This window comes from Equus przewalskii, chromosome 20, assembly GCF_037783145.1.
Source record: "Equus przewalskii isolate Varuska chromosome 20, EquPr2, whole genome shotgun sequence".
In the NCBI taxonomy this organism is placed as follows: Eukaryota; Metazoa; Chordata; class Mammalia; order Perissodactyla; family Equidae; genus Equus; species Equus przewalskii.
Genome location: NC_091850.1, coordinates 4,487,691 through 4,511,155, shown reverse-complemented (window position 1 = coordinate 4,511,155; position 23,465 = coordinate 4,487,691). Strand labels below are relative to the sequence as shown.

At 41.2% G+C, this 23,465-nt stretch overlaps 1 protein-coding gene across 7 annotated transcripts in view; it reads right to left on the bottom strand.

Moving 5' to 3' along the window:
- The window catches only part of PGBD2 (piggyBac transposable element derived 2), a 33,653-nt gene extending 10,784 nt beyond the window's left edge, over positions 1–22,869 (bottom strand). Inside the window, exons 1-3 of one of the 7 annotated variants that reach the window (XM_070586809.1) lie at positions 22,002–22,191; positions 18,423–18,617; positions 18,036–18,126 (exon numbers count right to left, since the gene is read on the bottom strand). In XM_070586809.1, coding sequence (XP_070442910.1) covers positions 18,036–18,126; positions 18,423–18,512 — 181 coding nt within the window. In that variant the 5' untranslated portion in view covers positions 18,513–18,617; positions 22,002–22,191. Of the gene's footprint in view, positions 1–18,035; positions 18,127–18,422; positions 18,618–22,001 lie in introns of all 7 variants that reach the window. The other 6 variants (XM_070586808.1, XM_070586812.1, XM_070586810.1 and 3 more) reach the window with 6 other exon arrangements.
- Between the last annotated feature and the right edge of the window lie 596 nt (positions 22,870–23,465).

Genomic DNA, 23,465 nt, shown 5'->3' with positions numbered 1-23,465 from the left:
TACACAAAAGAGCATGATGAAGTCAAAGCTTAAGAATACAAAAAGTCATCAAATTGCAAAAGAAGACAGCAGGATAAGGAGAAAGGAACAAAGGACCTACAAACAGACATAAAACAATTAACAAAATGGAAATAGTTGGTTCTCATCTATCAATAATTACTTGAAATGTAAATGGATTAAATTCTCCAATCAAAAGACAAAGAATGTGTGAATGGATAAAAATGCTACCTACTCACTTTGACTTTTAAACACACACATAGACTGAGAGTAAAGGTGTGGAAAAAGATTTTTCAAGCAAATGGTAACCAAAAAAAAGCTGGGATAGTAATACTTGGACATAACCACCTTTTAACTCAAAATGGTAAAAAGAGAAAAAAAGGCCATTATGTGATGATAAAGAGGCCAAGACATCAAAAGACATAACAACTGTAAATATTTATGCACACAAGAACACCTAAATATATGAAGCAAATACTAACCAAACAAAAATGAGAAATAAACAGCAATACAATAATAACAGAGACTTTAACACTCTCAACAGAGCATCCAGACATACAATTAATAAGAAAACATTGTATTTAAACACTATAGACTGAAAGGAGCAAACAGATAAAGAACATTTCATTCGACAATAGCAGAATAAACACTCTTCTCAAGCACACATGGAATATTTTCTAAAATAGATAATGTTTGGCCACAAAACAAGTCTTACCATACTCAAAAAGACTAAAATCATACCAATTATCTTCTCTGGCCACAACAGTATGAAAGAGAAATCAACAACAGGAGGAAAATTCAGGAATATATAGAAATTAAACAACACTCTCCTGAACAACCAATGGACCAAAGAAACTGAGGGGGAAATAAAAACATATCTTGAAAGGAATAAAAATAGAAACACAATATACTAAAACATATGGGATACAGCAAAAGGAGCTCTTAGAACGAAGTTTATAGCTAAAAACACATACATAAAGAAATAGAAAGATCTCAAATTTATAAAACTAACTTTATACCTCAGGGAACTAGAAAAAGAAGAATAAACTAAGCCCAAAGTTAGCAGAAGGAAGGAAATGAAAGATTACAGCAAAAATAGAGAACCGAGAAACAATAAAAAAAAGACAAATTGGTACTTTGAAAAGATGAACAAAATTGACAAACCTCTAGCCAGACTAGTCAAGAAAAAAAGAGAGAGGACCCAAATCAACAAAATTATAAATGAGAGAGGAGACATTATAACTGATACTACAAAAACACAAAGGATCATTGAGGCTACTATGAGCGATTATACGCCAATAAACTAGACAACCTAGAAGAAATGGATAAATTCTTAGAACATAGAACTTACCAAGACTGAATCAGGAGAAACTGAAAATTTGAACAGTCAAATTACTCGTAAGGATATTGAATCAGTAATCAAAAATCTCCCAATAAAAAAAAAAAAGGCCTAGGATGACATGGATACACTAGTAAATTTTATCAAACATGTAAAGAAGAATTAATGTCAATCCTTCTCAAACTCTTCCAAAAAATCAAAGAGAAAAGCACATCATCGAACTCATTTTACAAGATCAGCATTACCCTGATACCAAAGTCAAATAAGCACATTACAAGAATATCCCTGATGAATATAGACGCAAAAATTCTCAATAAAAACTAGCAAACCAAATTTGACAGCACATTAGAAAGACCATACAGCATGATCAAGTGGGACCCATCACTGGGATGCAAGGATGGGTCAACATATGTAAATCAGTAAGAGTGATAAATCACATTAATAGAATGAAAGACAAAAATCATATGATCATCTCCATAGATGCAGAAAAAGCATTTGACAAAATTCAACATCCTTCATGATAAAAATTATCAAGAAATTAGGTATTGAAGAAATGTACCTCAACATAATAAAGGCCATATATAACAACTCACAGCTAGCATGACTCTCAATCGTGAAGACAGAAAGCTTTTCCTCTAAGATCAGGAACAAGACAAGGATACCCACTTGCAACACTCTTATTCAACACAGTATTGAAAGTCCTAGTCAGAGCAATAGGTCAAGAAAAATAAAAAGCATCAGAATTAGAATGAAAGAAGTAAAACTATCTCTATTTGCAGAAAACATGATTTTAAATATAGAAAACTCTATAAAGAGATTTTAAAAACTGTCATAACTAACTAATGAATTCAGTAAAGTTACAGGATACAAAGTCAACATTAAAAAATCAGTACTGTTTCTACACACTAACAAGTTATCTGAAAAATAAAGATAATTATACCATTTGCAATAGCATCAAACAATAAAATACTTAGGAGTAATTTAATCAAGGAGGTAGAAGAGCTCCATATTGAAAACTATGAGATATTGATGAAAAAAATTGGAGAAGACTAATAAACTGAAAGATATCCCATGTTCATGGACTTGAAAAACTAGTATCACTACAATGTCCGTGCTACCCAAAGCCATCTGTAGATTCAATGCAATCTCTATCAAGATTCCAATGGTATTATTTATAGAAGTAATAAAAACAGTCCTAAAATTCAGATGGAGCCACAAAAGATGCTTAACAGCCAAAGCAATCATGAGGAAATAAAAAAAAGCCCGAGACATCAGAATTATTGATTTCAAACTAATTATAAAGTTATACTAGTCAAAACAGTATGGTACTGGCACATGGACCACTGGAACAGAACTGAAAGACCAGAAAAAAATCCATGCATAAACAGTTAACAAATATTTGACAAGGGAGGTAAGAATATTCAATGGAGAAAAGAAAGTCACTTCAACAAATGGTGCTGAGAAACTTGGATAGTCACATGTAAAAGAATGAAAATAGACCTCTTTCTTACACTACTCACAAAAACTAACTGAATAATTCAAGAGAGATAAAAGACTTAAGTGTAAGACCAGAAATCATAAAACTCCTAGAAGGAAACAGAGGGGAAAAGCTCCTTGGCATGGGTCTAGGCAATTATTTTTTGGATAAGACATCTAAGCACCAGCAACAAAAGCAAAAATCAACAAGAGGAACTACATCAAACCAAAATGCTTCTACACAATAAAAGAAACAATCAACAAAATGAAAATGCAAACTACGCAAGAGAAGAAAATATTTGCAAACCACATACTGGATAAAGGGTTAATATCAAAATATATAAAGAAATCATACAACTCAACAGCAAAACAACAAATAAGCCACTTCAAAAATGGTCAAAGGATTCGAATAAACATTTTTCCAAAGAAGATATTTAAACAGCCTACAGGTGCATGAAAGCATGCTCATCACTAATCATTACTGAACTGCAAATCAAAACCACAATGAGATTTCATTTCACGCCTATTAGAATGACTATCATCAAAAAGACAAGAGATAACAAATGATGGCAAGGATGTAGAGAAAAGGTAAGTCTGGCACACTGTTGGTAGAACTGTAAACTGGTACAGCCACTGTAAAAAAACAGCATGGAGTTTCCTCAAAAAATTAAAAATAGAACTATCAGGGGCCAGCCGCACGGCCAAGCAGTTAAGTTCAAATGACTGCTTCAGCAGCCCGGGTTTCAGATCCTGAGCATGGACCTATGCATTGCTCATCAAGCCATGCTGTCAGCATCCCATAAAGAAGAGCCAGAATGACCTACAGCTAGGAAAGAAAACTATATACTGGGGCTTTGGGGAGAAAAGGAAAAAAGAGAGAAAGACTGGCAACAGATGTTAGATCAGAGCCAATCTTCCTCGCCAAAAAAAAAAGGCAGGAGAGGGCATAAAAAAATAGAACTATTATGTGATCCAGTAATTCTCCTTCTGAGAATAGATGTAAAGGAAACAAAAACACTACGTCAAAGAGATAGCTGCACTCCCATGTTAACAGCAGCATTATTTACCATAGCCACAAAGTGGAAACAACCTAAGTGTCCATCAACAGATGAATAGATAAAGAAAGTCTGGTATAAAGGCCAGCCCCATGGCCTAGTGGGTAAGTTAGCTGCAATCTGCTTCAGTAGCCATGGGTCGATTCCTGGGTGAAGACCTACACCACTTGCCAGCAGCCACACTGTGGGAGTGGTGCACATACAAAATAAAGACTGGTACAGATGTTACCCCAAGGTGAATCTTCCTCAACAACAAAAAAGTATGGTATATATACAATGGAATATTATTCAGCCATAAATAAGAAGAAAATCCTTCCATTTCTGACAATATAAATGGACCTTGAGTACATTCTGCTAAGTGAAATAAGTTAGACAGAGAAAAACAAATACAGTAGGATCTCACTTATATGTTGAATCTAAAACAAAAAACAAAAACGCCAAACTCAGAAAAAGAAATTAAAGTTATGGTTACCAGAGGCAGGTAATGGAGAGAGAGGGAATTCGATGAAGGTGGTCAAAAGGGACAAATGTCCACTTATAAGATTTAAGTACTGGGGAAGTACTGGACAACATAATGACTATAATAATACTGCTATATCTAATATTTGAAAGTTGCTAAGAGAGTAAACCCTAAAAGTTCTCATCACAAGGAAAAAAGGGTTGTTCTTTGTACCTATATGAGGACACGGATGTTAATTAAACTTACTATAGAAATCAATTCACAATATATGTATTTCAAGTCATTCTGTGGTACACTTCAAACTTATACAGAGCTGTATATCAATTCCCTCTCAATAAAACTGAAAATAAATAAATAAAAAGCCATCTTCAAAATGACAGGAAAGTTTCATAGAGTTCCCACCCTTGACCTACCCGTTCCCCAGCACTGCAGCAATCTTAGTCTTGAGCAGGCAGAAGCCCAGTTCCCAGTTCTCCCCTCAAACCAGAGGGAGCAGACCTTATTTGCAAATTGTGTATTTCTGTTCTAACCTGTCTTGGGGATACCTGAAAGAATCATAAAAGGCACTTGTCTCTGTTTTGCATAACTTGGAACAGATGTAGGAAAAGTGGCAGGTACTACTGATCAAAGGTATGAGGTAGAATACAAATCCACAAACGGAGCAAGAGATTACAGGTGCAAACACATAATAGGCCATCTAAGGCCCAAAGGAGAAGCTGGGATGAGACTATTTGGGAATATAGGACATTCAAAAGCAGCCACGTATATGGAAGAATTTAGGAAGCAACACACAAGCCCAGGCAAGACACAGGCTCTCAAAACTCCTGGGAAGACCTTAAACTTTCACCTGGGGCTAATCCCAAGATTAAGAGAATCCTAAAGCAATGTTACCTCAGTAAGAAAAAAATAAACCAAATTTTAAAAAGTACCCTAGCTAAGTGATGAAGGAGTGCCCCAGCAGAGAAAATATGCAAAGGCAGGGAGAGGTGGCTGCTCTTTTCTCTTTTTATCAGTGTTCTGTTTGTTTCAGCTCCTGGGATTCAAGGAAATCTGTCAAAAGATTAGCTGAACATAAACTACAGAAACAGAGATCCTCAGTGATCACACATGACAAGATATAGACTCAGTAAAAATAGTTTGGAAAACTCTCAAAACAAATGGACTACTACTGTCTTCAACCATCCAAAAAAAAAAAGCAAACCCTGAGGAAGGGGAAAATCTAATTTCCAGAGTTACCACATTATAATAGAAATATTTCAAATTTCAACAAAAAAAATCACAAGGCATAAAAAACACGAAGGCATGGCTCATTCAAAGGCACAAAACAGACGGAATCAACTCTGAGGAAGCCTAGACATCAGACTTACCAGACAAAGACTTTAAAATAACTGTCTTAGATATGTTTAGAGAGTTAATGGAAAACACAACCAAAAAACTAAAAGAACTCAGGCAAACAATATATGAACAAAGCTGAAATGAAAAGTTCAACAGCAGAGTTGAGCAGGTAGAGAAAAGAACTGAACACAGGACTATTAAAATTACCAACTCTTATCAACAGTAAGAAAAACATATGAAAAAAAGTGAAGAGAGCCTGAGAACCTGGTGGGACACCACCAGCTGTACCAACATACATATTTTTGGAATCTCAGAAGGAAAAGAGAAAAGAGCACACAGATTATTTGAAAAAATAATAGCCAAAAATTTCTCAAATTTGAGGGAAGACATGCATCTACAAATCCAAGAAACTCAATGAAACTGAAGTAGGAGAAACTCAAAGACACCCATTCCAAGACACAGTGTAATCAAACTGCCAAACACTCAAGCAAGAATCTTGAAAGCAGGAAGAGAGAACCAACTATACATACCAAGGGATCTGCAATAAGATATCCAGCCAATTTCTTATCAGAAATCTTGACGGCCAGAAAGAAGTAAGATACTCTATTTAAAGTGCTGAAAGAAAAAAACTGTCAACCAAGATTTCTATATTCAGCAATACTGTCCTTCAAAAATGAGGGAGAACTTTAAGACATTCCCAGGCAAACAAAAGTTGAGGTAATTCATTACCACTAGACCTGCAATACCAGAAATGCTAAAGAGAGTCCTTCAAGTTGAAATGAGGGGATACTAAACAGTAACTCAAAGCCATACTTAAGAAAACATAAAGTCCACCAGTAAAAGTAAATATATAGACCAATATAAAAAACAATATTATTGTCATTTTGGTTTGTAACTCCACTTTTTATTTTCTACAGGATTTAAAAAATAAAAGCATAAAAACTATAAATAATGTAATTTGTGGCATCAGTAATATGAGGGCAGAAATTTCTAAGAGAAGTATTCGTGTATGCAATTGAAATAAAGTTGGTATAAGTTGAAATGAGACAGTTACAACATTAAGATATTCTATGCAATCCCATGGTAAACACAAAAAATACCTAAAGAATATGCATAAAGGAAATCAAAAGACGTCACTACAAAAAAATTAACTATACACAAATGTAGGCAGTAATGGAGGAAATGAGAGGGAAAAAAGCTATAAGACATATAGAAAACAAATAGAAAAGTGGCAAAAATAAGTCTTTCCTTATGAGTAATTATTTTAAATGAAAATAGATTAAACTGTTCAATCAAAAGGCAGATATGGGGAGGTGATGCCAGCCAATGGTGGACTAGGAAGCTCCACGTCCTCATTCCTCATAGAAATGCAAGTTAACAATATATGGACCAGGATACTTTTGTGAGAACTACAGAGACCACTTGAGATGGTGTAGTACCAGGCCAACAGAAAGCCAAAAAGGGATTCCATAGAAAAGGGTAGGAAAGTTCATGGCAATTTTCACACACATCCATCTCCCCCTACTCAGTGTAAGTAGGTACAACTGGGGTAAACCTTCCATATGGGAGCTCCTCCCTCAGGATGGAAACAAGAATGGATCATGTGTCCAACATTCTGGCTTGTCTAGGGGCTTCCTGACAGACAGATTGCTGTCTCACTGGACTCGGAGCACTGATGGAAATGGTGGCAGACTTTGGAAACCACTGAAAATGTAGGTGAGTGCCACAGCACAGTAGTGCTGCAGAGATTCCACAGTTCTACAGGCAGACGCCAGAGAGAGCAAGAGGTTACAAGCTCCTGAGAAGAAATGGGGCAAGCAGCTTATGGAAATTGAGACAACTAAAAGTACACTCAATTCCAGAGAAGACACCACCAGAAAATGTTGGAGAGGTCCCAAACTTCTATGTGGACTGACTGGTGAAGGGATTCCCCTGAATGAAGCCAGTCCATAAAGACTGGGAGAGGAAGCTGTTTTTTCAAATGGTCAAATCTCAACAACAGATCACAAAGCATATAATGAAACAGGAAAACATGGCCCAATCAAAGAAACAAAATAAAACTCCAGGCATGGAACCTAAAGAAAAACAGATTGCTGAATTTCTTGACAAAGTATTCAAAACAACTTCTTAAAGATATTCAATGAGCTAAAAGAGAGTACTGATAGACAACTAAATAAAATAAGGAAATGCATGAACAAAAAGAGAGTGTCAACAGACTATAAGAAAGAACAAAACAGAAATTTGGGAGCTGTAAAGTACAATAACTGAGCCAGCATTACCCTGATACCAGAGCCAACCAAAGACACTAGAAGAAAACTAACGACCAATACCCTAGATGAATATTGATGCAAAAATCCAAACACAATATTAGCAAAGTAAATTCAACAGCACATTAAAAGGATTATACACCACAACCAAGTGGGATTTATTACTGGAATGCAAGGATAGTTCGACATATGAAAATTCAACCAATGTAACATGCCACACGAACAGAATGAAAGACAAAAACCATATGTTACTATCAGTTAATGCATAAAAAACATTTAACAAGATTCAACACAGTTTCATGATAAAAACACTTAATAAACTAGGAATAGAAGGAAACCATCTAAAGATAATAAAGAACATAGGATATATATAAAAAAATCACAGCTAACATCATATGAAATAGTGGAAGACTAAAAGCTTTTCCTCTAAGAATAGGATCAAGACAAGGATGCCCACTCTGGCCATTCTATTCAACATAGTGCTAGAAGTCCTACCCAGAGAAATTAGGCAAGAAAAAGAAAGAAAAGGCACCTGGGAGGAGTGATGTCAGCATTATGGCAGAGTGAGCTCTCCCCTTGAACTCTCCTCTCTAAAATACAACCAAAAGGACATTCATACACCAACAGAAGATAATCACACAACACAAAAGGCGTCTGAGAGACCCATGCAGCCATATGTCTGAAGGTAGTGGTGCTGGATCCCCTGGAGGAAATGGAAGGTGGTAAGGGGGACTTTTCTTTTCCCCACAGCAGCGACCCCAGGACTGCATGTGGTTCTGAAAGGAAAGGGGGGAGGGGCAGCCCTCCACGAGAACATTGCTCTCTGAGTTCCCTCACAGCCCATGAGATAACCCAACACACAGAGGTGACTTAGCTATTGTGGAAGTGTCTTCATCAAGACGGCACCCTAGGAGAGCAGTTAGTGAAAGCCGAGGGAGAATGCCCCAGGATTGTGCAGGAGAAAGTGCTCCTCCCCCAGCTCAGCACTCCAGCTCTACAATCTGACAGAGCGCTGCACAGAGAGGAAAGCAGCAGCTGGAGGAAGTGCAGGTGAAACAAAGTGCCCCTCTCCTCACCCAGCACTCCAGCTCTGCCATCTGCCAGAGCATCACAGAGATAAAAGGAGTCAGCGGCTGGGGGAAGCATGCACATGAAAGAAAAAGCCCCCTCCCCTACCAGCACTCCAGCTATGCCATCTGCCAGAGTGCAGCACAGACAAAACAGGAGTCAGCAGCTGGAGCCAGGGAGCCACGGACCATGCCGGGCCCAGAATACACAGGGCCTGACACCCACCAAGTGGTGGTAGGAGGAAGCTGCAACCAGAAAATATCACTATGCAGAGAGAAAAATCCACACCTCTAAGCAGTATGAAAAAGTATATTAAATTTCCAGACCAGAAAGAAAATGACAAGTACCCAGAAACCAACACTGAAGACACAGGAATTCATAACCTAAACAACAAAGAATTCAAAATAGCTATCATAAAAAAACTCAATGAGTTACAAGAAAATACAGAAACACAATTCAACGAAATCAGGAGTATCTTCACAAAAGAGACTGAAACTATAAAGAAACGATCAAGGGTCAGCCCTGTGGCTGAGTGGTTAAGTTCACACACTCCACTTCAGTGGCCCAGGCTTTTACTGGTTCAGATCCTGGGCAGAGACATGGCACCACTCATCAAGCCACATTGAGGCGGCATCCTACATAGCACAACCAGAGGCACTCAAACTAGAATACACAACTATGTACTGGCCAGCTTTGGGGAGAAGAAGAAGAAGAAGAAGAAGAAAAAAGATTGGCAACAGATGTTAGCTCAGGTGCCAGCATTAAAAAAAAAAAATCAGAACTGTTGGAGATGATGAACACAGTGGATGAGATTAAAAAAATTTGGATTCCCTAAACAACACAGCTGACATTATAGAGGACTGAATTAGCAATTTAGAGGACAGAAATATACAAATGCTTCAGATGGAAAAAAAGAGAAAACTAAGACCAAAAAGAAATGAAGAAACTCTCAGAGAAATATCTGACTCAATAAGGAAATGCAACGTAAGGATTATAGTTATTCCAGAGGGAGAAGAGGAGGAGAATGGAGAAGAAAGCTTGTTCAAAGAAATAATATCGGAAAACTTCCCACATCTGGGGAAAGAGCTGGAAATACAGGTGAATGAAGCTGACATATCTCCTAACTATATTAATGTTAAAAGACCTACTGCAAGGTATAGAGAACTAAACCTCGCAAAAGTCAATGACAAAGAGAAAATATTAAGAGCAGAAAGTCAGATGAAAATAACTTACAAAGGAATCCTTATCAGGCTTTCAGCAGATTTCTCAACAGAAACCTAGGGGCCAGAAGAGAGTGGAATGACGTATTCAAAATTCTGAAACATGAAAACTTTCAGGCAAGAATACTCTATGCAGCAAAAATATCCTTCAGATATGATGGAGAAATAAAGTTTCCCAAATAAACAAAAGCCAACGGAGTTCATCACCACAAGAACGCCCCTAAAAAAATCCTCAAGAAGGCCCTCATACCTGAAAAAAAACTAGGAAAGGGGCCACAAAGCCCTGAGCAAGGAGATGAATATGTAGGCAATAATCAGAAAATAGAGGCTCTCTATCAGATCAGGTTAGTAAACACTTAACTATAATGTTAAAGATAAAAGAAGCTAAACACCAAAATAAAAATAATCTTGTCATTTTAACCACAAACTCAAAATACAAGATAGAATAAGATATTAATAATAACTTAAAAGGAGATGAAAAAAGGGATGGAATTCCCTTAGTCTAAGGAAATAAGAGGCTATCAGAAAAGGGACAATCTCATCTATGCGATTTTTTATACAAACCTAACGGAAATCACTAAACAAATAATTAGAACAGAGACACAAATGATAAACAAGGACAAAAGTAAGAAAACCTTCAGAGAAAACCACCTAACCAAACTGACAGTCCAAAATACACTGGATGAGAAACAAAGGAAATGCAGAAGAACTGGAAAGTGAGCAATAAGGTGGCAGAATTAGGCCCCCACATTTCAATAATCACTCTAAATGTAAATGGATTGAATTCTCCAGTCAAAAGACAAAGAGTGCAGGATGGATTAAAGGACAAGACCCAACAATATGCTGCCTCCAGGAAACACATCTCAGCTCCAAAGATAAACAGACGCTCAGAGTGAAGGGATGGAAGATGATACTCCAAGCTAACGGCAAACAAAAGAAAGCAGGTGTTGCCAAACTTATATGAGACAAAGTAGACTTCAAGATAAAAGAGGTAAAGAGAGATGGGGAGGGTCAGTATATAATGACAAGGTGGACACTCCACCAAGAAGACTTAACGCTTATAAACACAGATGCACCAACACAGGAGCACCAAAGTACATAAAGCAATTATTAACCAAACTAAAAGGAGATATTAACAACAACAACACAATAACGGTGGGGGATCTCAACACCCAATTTACATCAACAGATAGATCATCCAGACAAAGAGTCAACAAGGAAATAGTGGAATTAAATGAAAAACTAGACCAGATGGACTAACAGATATATACAGAAAACTCCATCCAAAAACAGCAGAATACACATTCTTCTCAAGTACACAAGAAACCTTCGCAAGGACAGACCATAGATTGGGAAACAAGGCAAGCCTCAATAAATTTAAGAAGATTGAAATCACATCTAGCATCTTTTCCAACCATAATGCTATGAACTAGAAATTAACTACAAGAGAAAAGCTGGGAAAAGAACAAAAATGTGCAGACTAAACAACATGCTATTGAACAACCAATGGATCGCTGAATAAATTAAGGGAGAAACAAAAAATATCTGGTGACAAATGAGAACAAAAACACATCATGTCAATTCACATGGGATGCAGGAAAAGTGATCCTAAGAGGGAAATTTATAGCAATACAGGCCTATGTTAACAAAGAAGAAAAATCTCAAATAAGCAATCTTCAACTACATCTAACAGAATTAGAAAAAGTACAAGCAAAGCCCAAATTCAGAAGGACGAGGGAAACAATAAAAATTAGAGCAGAAATAAACGAAACTGAAACAAAAAAAAGACTGTAGAAAGGATGAAACAAGGAGCTTGCTCTTTAAGATAAACTAAACTGACAAACAGACTCACTAAGAAAAAAAGAGAGAAAGCTAAATAAAATTAGAAATGAAAGAGGAGAAATTACTACAGATACCAGAGAAATACAAAAGATTATAAGAGAATACTATGAAATATGCCAACAAACTGGACAATCTAGAAGAAACAGATAAATTTTTAAACTCTTACAACCTCCCAAAACTGAATCAAGAAAAACTAGAGAATCTGAATAGAGCAAACACAAGTAAAGAGACTGAAAGAACAATCAAAAACTTCCCAAAAAATAAAAGTCCAGGACCAGACGGCTTCTCTGGAGAATTCTACCAAACATTCAAAGAAGATTTATTACCTATCCTTCTCAAACTATTCCAAAAAACTGAGGAAGATGGAACAATTCCTAACACATTCTATAAGGCCAAAATCACCCTGATACCAAAGCCTGACAAGGACAACAGAAAGCAGGAAAATTACAAGCCAATACTGCTAATGAAAATAGATGTAAAAATCCTCAACAAAATATCGGCAAGTCAAATAAATCAATACATTAAAAAGATCATACATTATGATCAAGTAGGATTTATACCAGGAACACACGGATGGTTCAACATCCACAAATCAACGAATGTGACATACCACACTAACAAAATGAGGAACAAAAACCACATGATAATCTCAATAGATGCAAGCTCCAACATCCATTCATGATAAAGACTCTCAATGAAATGGGTATAGAAGGAAAGTACCTCAACACAATAAAGGCCATACATGACAAACCCACGGCCAACATCATACTCAGTGGGGAAAAACTGAAAGCCATCCCTCTGAGAACAGGAACAAGACAAGGGTGCTCACTCTCACCACTCTTTTCAACATAGTACTGGAGGTTTTGGCCCGAGCAATTAGGCAAGAAAAAGAAATAAAAGGAATCCAAATAGGGAGTGAAGAAGTGAAACTCTGTTTGCAGATGACATGATTTTAAAGATAAAAAACTCTAAAGAATCCATCAGAAACCTATTAGAAATAACCAACAACTACAGCAAAACTGTGGGTTACAAAGTCAACTTACAAAAATCAGCAGCATTTCTTTACTCCAATAATGAACTAACAGAAAGATAACTCAAGAATACAATCTCATTTCCAATCACAACAAAAAGAATAAAATATCTAGCAATAAATTTAACCAAGGAAGTGAAAGACCTATACAAGGAAAATGATAAGACATTACTGAAAGAAATCAATAATGACATAAAGAGATGGAAAGAGATTCCATGCATATTCCATATTCCAAGAATAAACATAGTTAAAATGTCCATACTACCTAAAGCAATCCCAATGCAATCCCAATCAGAATCCCAATGACATTCTTCATGGAAAGAGAAAAAAGAATCTTAAAATTCACATAGGGCAACAAAAGACCCCGAACAGCCAAAGCAAACCTGAGAGAGAACAACAAAGCTGGAGGCATCACACTCTCTGACATCAAAATCTACTGCAAAGCTACAGTAATCAAAGCAGCATGGTACTGGTACAAAAACAGACACACAGATCAAGGGAGCAGAATTGAGAGCCCAGAAATAAAACCACACATCTATGGACAGCTCATCTTTGACAAAGGAGCCAAGAACATACAATGGAGAAAGGAAAGTGTCTTCAATAAATGGTGCTGGGAAAACTGCTCAGCCACGTGCAAAAGAATGAATGTAGACCATTATCTTTCTCCATAAACAAAAATAGACTCAAAATGAACCAAAGACTTGAAGGTACAACCTGAAACCATAAAACTTCTGGAAGAAAATATAGGCAGTGCGCTCTGTGACATCAGTCTTTAAAGAATTTCAAATACCATGTCTATTTGAACAAGGGAAACAAAAGAAAAAATAAACAAGTGGGACTTAATCAGACTAAAGAGCTTCTGGAAGGCAAAGGAAAGCAGGATCAAAACGAAAAGACAGCTCACCAACTGGGAGAAAATATGTGCAAATCATATACCCAACAAGGGGTTAATCTCCATAATACACAAAGAACTCACATAACTGAACAACAAAAAAAACAAACAACCCAATCACAAAGTGGGGAGAGGATACTAACAGACATTTTTATAAAGAAGATATACACATGGCCAATAGGCACATGAAAAGATGCTCGACATCACTAATCATCAGGGTGATGCAAATCAAAACTACACTTAGATATCACCTTATGCCTGTCAGAATGGCTATAATCACCAAGACAAAAACCAACAAACATTGGAGAGGGTGTGGAGAAAAGGGAACCCTCACACACTGCTGGTGGGAATGCAAACTGGTGCAGCCACAATGGAAACAGTATGGAAATTTCTCAAAAAGTTAAAAATAGAAATATCATATGACCCAGCTATCCCACTACTGGGTATTTATCCAAAGAACCTGAAATCAACAACACAAAAGGACTTATGCACCCTTATGTTCACCACAGCATTATTCACAACAGCCAAGATGTGGAAACAACCCACATGTCCAACTGACTGACAACTGGATAAAGAAGACGTGGTATATATATATGATGGAATACTACCCAGCCATAAAAAAAGACAAAATCGTCCCATTCACAACAACATGGGTGGACCTTGAGGGTATTATGTTAAGTGAAATAAGCCAGACAGACAAAGACAAACACCATATGATTTTACTCATTGGTGGAAGATAAACAAACTTACGGACAAAGAGAACAGTTTAGTGGTTACCAGGGAAAGAGGGATGGGGGTTGGGCACAAGGGGTAGAGGCACATTTATATGGTGACTGACAAGTAATAACGTACAACTGAAATTTCACAATGTTATAAACCACTATGACCTCAATAAAAAGGAAAAAAAGGTGTCCAAATTGGAAAGGAAAAAGTAGAACTATCTGTTTGCAGATGACATAATCTTATACGTAGAAATCGATAAGGATTTAAAAAAAAGAACCATTAGAATAAACAAATTCAGCAAAGTTGCAGAAATCAAAATCAACACATAAAAACCAGTTGTATTTCTATACACTAACAACAAACAATCTGAAGTGGAAATTAAGAAAACAACTCTGTTTACCGCAGCATTGAACTGAATAAACTATTTAGAAACAATTCTAACCAAGGAGATGAAAGAGTTGTACACAAAACTACAAAACATTAATAAAAGCAATTTTTAAAAAACACATGGAAAAGAGGCCAGCCCAGTGATGTAGTGGTTAAGTCTGCGCGCTCCGCCTTGGAGGCCTAGGGTTTGAGGGTTCCGATCCCGGTGCAGACCTACACACCACTCATCAAGCCATGCTGTGGCGGCTTCCCATATACGAAATAGAGGAAGACTGGCATAGATGTTGGCTCAGGGCCAATCTTCCTCACCACCTCCCCCCCCAAAAAAAGAGGTTAAGATGGTAAACTTTATTTTATGTTTTTACAGTTAAAAATAACATAAAATAAGACCAAAAAACAGAAGCATTATCAGAGAGAAACAGGGTCACTTCACAGGGAAAAAAGTTTTGACTCACCAGAAAGACTCAATAATTTTAAACTTTATGCATCTAATAATATAACTTCAAAATACAGTAAAAATTAACAAAACTATAGAAACCAACAAGTCCATAATATTGAGAGAGATTACAACACATCTCTTTCAGTGATTAATGATCAAGCAGACATGTTTGATCCATGCTAAATAAAAAAGACAGGAAATGATGTCAGCAAGGTAGTGGAATAGCAAGTGACCCGCTTGCATCTCCCTACACAAGCAATGATTTGGCAGTCAAAAATGAAGAAAAGTGTCTCTGCAGGAGCTCTGGGATCTGGAAGGAGGTTGCAAAACCCCAGTGAATCTCAAGACCCAGGAGAACTGCTTCAAAAAGCCAGATCTGCACCAAGCTCACCAAACGTGGTTCCATCTGCAAACTGAGAGCAGCCCCGACTCCCGATGGACTCAGCTCCAGGCCTGCTTGGCCATGGTGCTGCAACCAGGCCCACCTGCCAAAGGATCCGGGAGGAGGCACGCTGTCTGTACCCCCGGTAACAGGCCTACCAGCCTTGGACCAGACTACGGATCCTAAAGTAGCCCTGTGACCTGGCTCTAACCCTGCTCTCAGTCCTGCTCACGCAGGGACCCAGCAACAGCCATCCATGCCCCTGGTAGCAGGCCCACCGACCTCAGTGCTGGCTGCGGAACCTAAGCGGCCCTGAGACTTTGTTTCAGCCCCACTCTGCCACGGCCTAGGGGAAGTCCTGCCTTCCCAGGGAACCAGTGGGAGACATGCCCATCCGAGCCCCCAGTGGCAGGCCTGATGACCTTAGCCCCAGCTGTGGACCCTGAAGCAGCCCCGTGACCAGCTCCAGCCCTGCTCGAGTGCAGTCCCAGAGGCAGACTCGTCCACCTGGGATCCGGCAGGAACATCTACCCACAAAACATTCACCATAAAGAAACTGATTGATAAATTCTACCACATTTAAATTAAGAACTTTTCTCATCAGAAAAAATTCATAAATAGGAAAAATTATTTGCAACAAATATAAGGGCTTAGCATCTAGAATATATAAAGAATCTACGGCATACAAAGAAATCCCAGAAACAACTAAGAAAAACAAACACCACAACAAGATAACGGGCAAAAGGATATCAGGAGGCACTTCTCAAAAGAAATACAAACAGCAGAGAGACATGAAAAGATGCTCACTCTCATTACTATTCAGGAAATGAAAAGTAAAACTACAGTGAGATATCATTTCACATATACCAGTTGGCAAAAATTTTTTTTAAAGATTGGCACCTGGGCTAACAACTGTTGCCAATCTTTTTTTTTTCCTGCTTTATCTCCCCAAATCCCCCCTGTACGCAGTTGTATATCTTAGTTGCAGGTCCTTCTAGTTGTGGGATGTGGGACGCCGCCTCAACGTGGCCTGACGATCGGTGCCATGTCCGCGCCCAGGATCCGAACCCTGGGCCGCCGCAGTGGAGCACGCAAACTTAACCACTCAGCCACGGAGCCGGCCCCAGCAAAAATTTTAAAGGCAGGAATTATCAAGTGTTGGACAGGACAATGAGTAACACAAGAGGCCATACACTGCTGACAGAAGTATAAACAGGGCGTTAGTAACTACTAAAGTTGAACTCCCCTCCCACCCAGTGGTCCACCCCAGGTATTTACCCCAGAGCACGAGTTCTCAGTCTCAGCACTGGCATTCGGGATTAGACAAACTAAGGTCTTTGGTGCGTGGGAAGGTTGGAGGAGGAGGTGGGGAGGCTGACCTGCGCACTGTACCATGTTTAGCAGCATGCCGGGCCTCTAGCCACTAAAGACAGTAACACCCCACCTCCCAGTTACGACAACCAAAAGCGTCTCCCTTCCTCCCCTCCCCACAGACCCCCCAACACCATTTGAGAACTTCTATACCTGTGCACCAGGAGACCGGGACCAGAATGTCCACTACAGCACTGTTTATTTTCAACAGCAAAAACTAGAGACTGCCCAAATGGCCATCAATAGAAGGGATGTAATGGAATACAACAGAAAGAGGGAATGAAGAACTTCAGCCACACACCACTGAATAAATTTCAAAACCACACTGAGAGAAGAAACCCAGAAAACTTGCTACACGATTTCATTTTATAAGGACCAAAAGGTTAAACAAAACTAAAAAAAAAAGAAAAAAAAAATAGAGACATATATATATATAATCTAGAGATACATACATATACACACAGTAAAACTATAAAGAAAAGCAAAGAATGATTAACAGGAGCTGCAGCACTGTGGTTACCTTTGAAGAGAAAAGATGCAGTTAGGGCAGACACACAGGGGACTTCTAAGGTTTGATAAGGTTCTATTCTTAAACTGACAGGATATTCAAAGTTGTTTCATTATTCTTTAAACTGTTCCCATGCATTTTCTATATTTTTGAATGCATATTTGGCACACTCACACAGATACAGACTAAGGCACAGGGATACTCGCACACAAATGAGCAAATACTATTAAGCTGACGCACTCACCACCCCTTGGGCAGACCGCCGTCTGCAGACGGGGAATGGCAGGCAGAAGGCGTTCGTCTGTGGTGTTCCAGAGCACACATATCTTACACCGCTAAAGGAAGAAAATTAGGACACGGTCATCTCTCCACTCTACAGTCTCAGGAAAAATCTCCTTATAAAATCCTTGTGAAATTGTTTACCCAAATTTCTTCAAAGCCCAGCCAGCCTGCATCCTAGCTTGTTCCCTTGACATTGCACTTAAATTCCTCTACAGCTTGTGAGAAAAGCTCATTGCCCAACCAGACCACAAGATGCAGGCATCACAGAAATGCGTCCCCACAGGCCCTCAGTAAATCAGAGTACGTGACCGTGACCTCTATGCGGCTCCCATCTCCCTTCTCTTCTGACCTTCCTTGCACTCAGGCAGGCTGGCTGCAGAGGCGAGGTGTCTGAAACGTGGGAGAAAGACCTCGGTTCTCCAACAACCTCCCCTCGCATTCACGAGTCTGCCGTCCGGTAAGAATGTGGACTCTGGAGCCATAAGTGACGAGCTATGCGAGTCTGGGCAAGTCACTTACGTTCTCTGTGCCCTCATCTCCTCACCTGTAAAATAGGATCTTCAGGGTAGTGACTCTGACAGTTGTTGTCGTGAGGACAAAAGTCAATGCACGGGAAACACATACAACAGCCCTGGCTCTACAAGTGTTAGCTACCATTTCAGATCCACTATCCCATACCCACAATTTTCAGAAGTCAAAAACGTTGTGAAAAATGAACAATTTCTTAAAACTTGGTGACAAACTCTGGCAGCAAAATCTGAAATGATCTGAGGCTCTTTATAATCTGTTTATATTACTTACTATAGACATCCATACATCTGGCTGCGAAAATTCTGTTTGATTAAAGGGTGCTTCAGTGTAACTCTGACAAAATTCAAACATTCTTTTTCCCATGTCCGGCCGGGTTTGGGTCAGAGACCTGTGTCGCCACTTCACAGTCACTCTTACCCTCAGCAGCTCATTTCGTCACCTTTTCCTCTGTTGTGCCCTAAGCTGTCCCTCATCCACTCGATAACTTTCAGTGACAGTCTTCAACCGGTCATTCTGACACCAGCCTATCCTCACAGCCTGGGCAGACCAGACCCTCCCTGGGCCATAACCCCACAGGCCCTGAAATAAGGTCAAGGCCACTCACAGCCTGGTCCCCAGCCTCCCCCTAACCAGTCCCTGCCTCAGCTCTGGCCACCTCACGCCCTGCAATGTCCTTCTCCAAGTCAAGGCTTCCTCTGTCACAGCTTCACCTTGATTACTGCATGCTGACTCCCACCACACGCCCTATGATGGCAGGACAGGTGCAGAATTTATTCAGTTGTATCCCCAGAAGCCAATATGGCTATTTATTCAGTTGTATCCCCAGAAGCCAATATGGCTCCAGGGATGCAAGAGACACCCAATAAATGCTTGCTGAACTGACAAGTCATGCTGCAGAGCAAATGGCCACAGTCCAGGCAAACCCATCTACCTCATCCTGCAGGCCTTCATTTTCATCTCCACGTTTTGGCTTTAAGGCAGCTATTTAGAACAGGACTAGGAACTCTTGATATACGATTGATACTAAGCAAAACATATTCCTAAAGATTCTCTGAAACCCTGCACAGGAAATGTCTGTCAATGGAGAGTCAACTAATACAGCAGACTCGACCAGGGTAAAAGGAGTAGCTAGGCTGGACGGGCGGCAGCAGCCATTTCTCCCTTTCAGTGGTCCTTGGGCTGTGCTCCCCAGGCCCTCCATCCTTCTTGCCCTGCCTAACAGAACCAAGAGAGGAATGGGACAAGAGCAAGCAGGTCCCCTGCGGGCTAAGCAAATTCCCAAAGGGAATGATGTCCAGATAGAGACTGTTGGGCAGCTATATTAAGTAGCCCATCATTTCTTCACTTATTTGGCAAACATCAAAAGCGTCTACTAGGTACCAAGCACATATGTATAAAACTGCCACTATAACAGGGGTAGCAAAGAGAGGAGAGATCAGGACCTGGACCTAGTCAGGGAGGTCACAGAATGCTTCCCTAAGGAAGGGATGACTAGACAGAGATCTGTGGGAAGAGTAAGAATTCCCTGGGTAGGCAGGGAACAGAATCCCAGGGAGAGGAAACAGCAAATGAGGGGGAAAGCAAAGCCAGTCATGCTAGAGCAGGGAATGCAAGGGAGAAGGGGTACAAGAAGAGGCTGGACCAGCCGTGCAGGGCCTTGAAGGCACCTTTAAGGAGACTTGCCTTTATCCTAAAGCAAAAAGAAATTTAAAAAGATTACAAGCAGAGCATGACACAATCAGGTTTGTATTTTAACAAGCTTAGTCTGATCGTGGTGTGGACAACTGAGTAAGAGCACCAAAAGGGACACAGGGAGACAGACAGCAAGGCAGGATGGTGGTGCCTATAGAGGAAAGTGGGCATGCCCAAGGGGGAGGCAAACAGTAAACCCGAAAGTCTGAATTGATTGGGGAGGAGGGGAAGGGCTTATCCTGGGGTTCCTGCTGAGTGATTGGGATAGGGTGGTGCCATTCACAGAGGCTGGGAGCACAAGAAGGGGACCAGATGTGGGTGAGCTCGAGCTATGTCCTGCAAGTACTGAGAGGGAAATGCTTTCGAGATAACGCAGAAATACATCAGTAGGCCAGAGATTCTGCGAGTCTGGAACAGACAAATGGCCTGGGCTGGAGTCATAAAAGAGTGAGTTTCCTGAGTATTCATGGAACGCTCAAAGCTGCAAGAACCCTAGAAACCACAAGACATGACCAAGAAGGAAGCCTAGACTGAAAGAGAAAATGGCCAAGGAAGATGCCTTCAGAAATCTAAGGGCAGAAAGAGACAGGCCTGAGAGGTAGGATACCAAGGAGAGGCTGAGCAAGTGGCCTGAGACAGATGGGTTAAGGCGCAAAAAGTAACCTCCTGTGCCAAAGCTGCCCAGAGGCCCCAGCTGGACATTCTAAACAGGCCCTGGCACCCAGGAAGAAAAGGTTCTTTGATTGGAGACCTGGTGCTCCCAGGACCAATCTGAAGGGTTTGGGGGGCGAGGTGGGGGAGGGGGACCTCTACTGTTTCAAACGGAAATTTTTCCAATGAGACACTACAACTAAATGCAGCTAAATCCTAACTTGGATCCTATACCACAGAAAGGAAATGGGTGGCACTAGCAGACAAATCTAAGTGAAACTTGTATATGTTAGTGTCCTGGTTTTGCTAATTATTCTGTTAAACAAAATATTAACATTTGGGGAAGCAGGTGAATAGGATGTGGGAATTCTTTCACCAATTTTTTAACATTTTTTTTAATTCTGAAATTATTTCAAAATGATTTTTTTTCAAATAAGACACTTTATAAGTGTGAACATCTCAAAACTGAGCATGGTGTAAAACTGCTCAAGAAAGGCCTCTGTGATAAATAGGCCCCCTCCCTTTTTCTCTTCTCTATCTCAATACCCAAATGACACAGAGGAAAAGCGGAAAACCAAGACCCTCCGCAACCTCGGCGATGCCAGGATCCCAGAAGAAGGCAGAAAAGCCAGAAACGCCCTGCACCCAGCGCGTCCCCCGCGGAGCCTCTCCCAAGGGGGCGCGGCGGGGAATGTGCGCGCCCACTCAGCCCGCCCCGGCCCCGCCCACAGGCGTCCGCCCACTCCGCCCTTAGCCCATCGCGCGGCAGCCCGCCTCGGCCCCAACCCCGCCCACAGTCCGTCCTCTCAACCGGCCCCGCCCCCGACTAGGCTAACGGGTCCCGCCCACAGGGCTGTGAGCGCCTGCCTCAGCCTGGCCCCCTGGCCCCGTCCCCTACCCCACCCGAAGTCCCACCCCATCCACGCTAGCCCCGGGCTGAGCCCGCCTCGGCCCCCGCCTCGCCTCCCCGTCCCGCAGCAGAAGCGCCCCGGTGCGGCCCTCGGAGCTCGGCGTCCAGAGGCCCATTGTCCCCGTCCCGGTCCCGCCTGCCTACCGTCCGCGCACAGCTTTGAGGGCCAGTGCCTGGGACGCCGTTGAGAAAACGCAACGCCAGGCCTCGCCGCTCCCGCACCCATGCTGGGCCCGGTCGGTGGCGCAAGCTGAACAACGCCTACCTGCTCTGGCCGGGCGGAGCCTTGCGGTGCCGCACCGGACACCAGGCGCAGGGCTGAGTCTGGAACCCCGCGTCCGCGCCGGCGTCGGACGTCGCGGCCGCGCAACGTCCGGCACGAGAGCGCTTGGCTTGCTTTGGTCCGCCCACCGCGCCCCGGCCAGGCCACGCCCCCGACCCGAGCGACCATCGAGACGCAAGGACCTCCACGGAGCCTAGAGGGAACCCAGAAGTGCCTCTGGGCACGGACCGGGACGGCCAAAGTGCGCCTCGGTCTTCCCGCCACGTCCGCTCACCCTGCTACCGTCCATGCTAGCCCACACGCTTTACTCGCTCCTACTTAGGGAGGCGCGAAGCGTTTTCTGTCTCTAGGGTAGTGGTTCTCCAGTGTGGCCTCAGATCAATAGCAGCTCCACCTGGGAACTTGATAGAAACGCAAATCCTGGGTCCTCACCCCAGAGCTACTAAATTCCCGGCCCAGGGTTTCACCGGTTTGGATCCTGGGCACGGATCTAGGACCGCTCATCAAGCCATGCTGAGGGGACATCCCACTTGCCACAACTAGAAGGACCCACAGCTAAACATATACAACTATGTGGGGCGGCGGTGGCGGGGGAGGGAGCACTTTGGGGAGAAAAAGGAAAAAAATCTTCAAAAGAAACCAAAACAAAAAGAAACTGAGGGCAGGCCCAACAATAGAGGTGATTGTGGCGCAAACTAAGGTTAGAAAACCGTCTGTCCTGTGGCAGAGTTTGTTAGCTTGCGCACTCGACTCTTTGGCCTGGATAATTCTTTGTTGTGGGGGCCTATCTTGTTACGGCACAAAGGGCACAGTGCTCACCAGGAGACTGAAGCCAATCATCAAGAGGCAAGATGGTGGCAGAGAAAGGGCATTTTAATACAGCTTACTAGTAAGAAGGAAGATGGCCCACTCACGTCTGAAAGAACCATCTTAAGGGAGGCACAGAATCTTGAAGCAGTTGTATAAGCGGGTAGGTTATAGGGGAGGGAGTTAGGAATGTCAACCCAGGAGTCGCCACACCAGATCTTTACTTTTCATCAATGATGGCTATCTCCATACACTCTCTGTTTGGTGGTTATCATTTTGCTAAGGAACTCAAAAAAATGAAGTTATCCTTTTACCGCAGCTAGGAGGTATATGCATAAGCAGGGTGTCATAAAATCTAGAGAGCAGATGGATCTCCTGAAGGGTGCAAATCCAGCTGGGTTAGTAGAGTTCATTCGAGGTTACAATATGGTCTGTTTTCTACAATATGGCTTCACTTATGTCAACCTTGTGTTAAGCTAGTTTCAGTCCTATGCGTTGTAGGTGCACAAAATAAAATA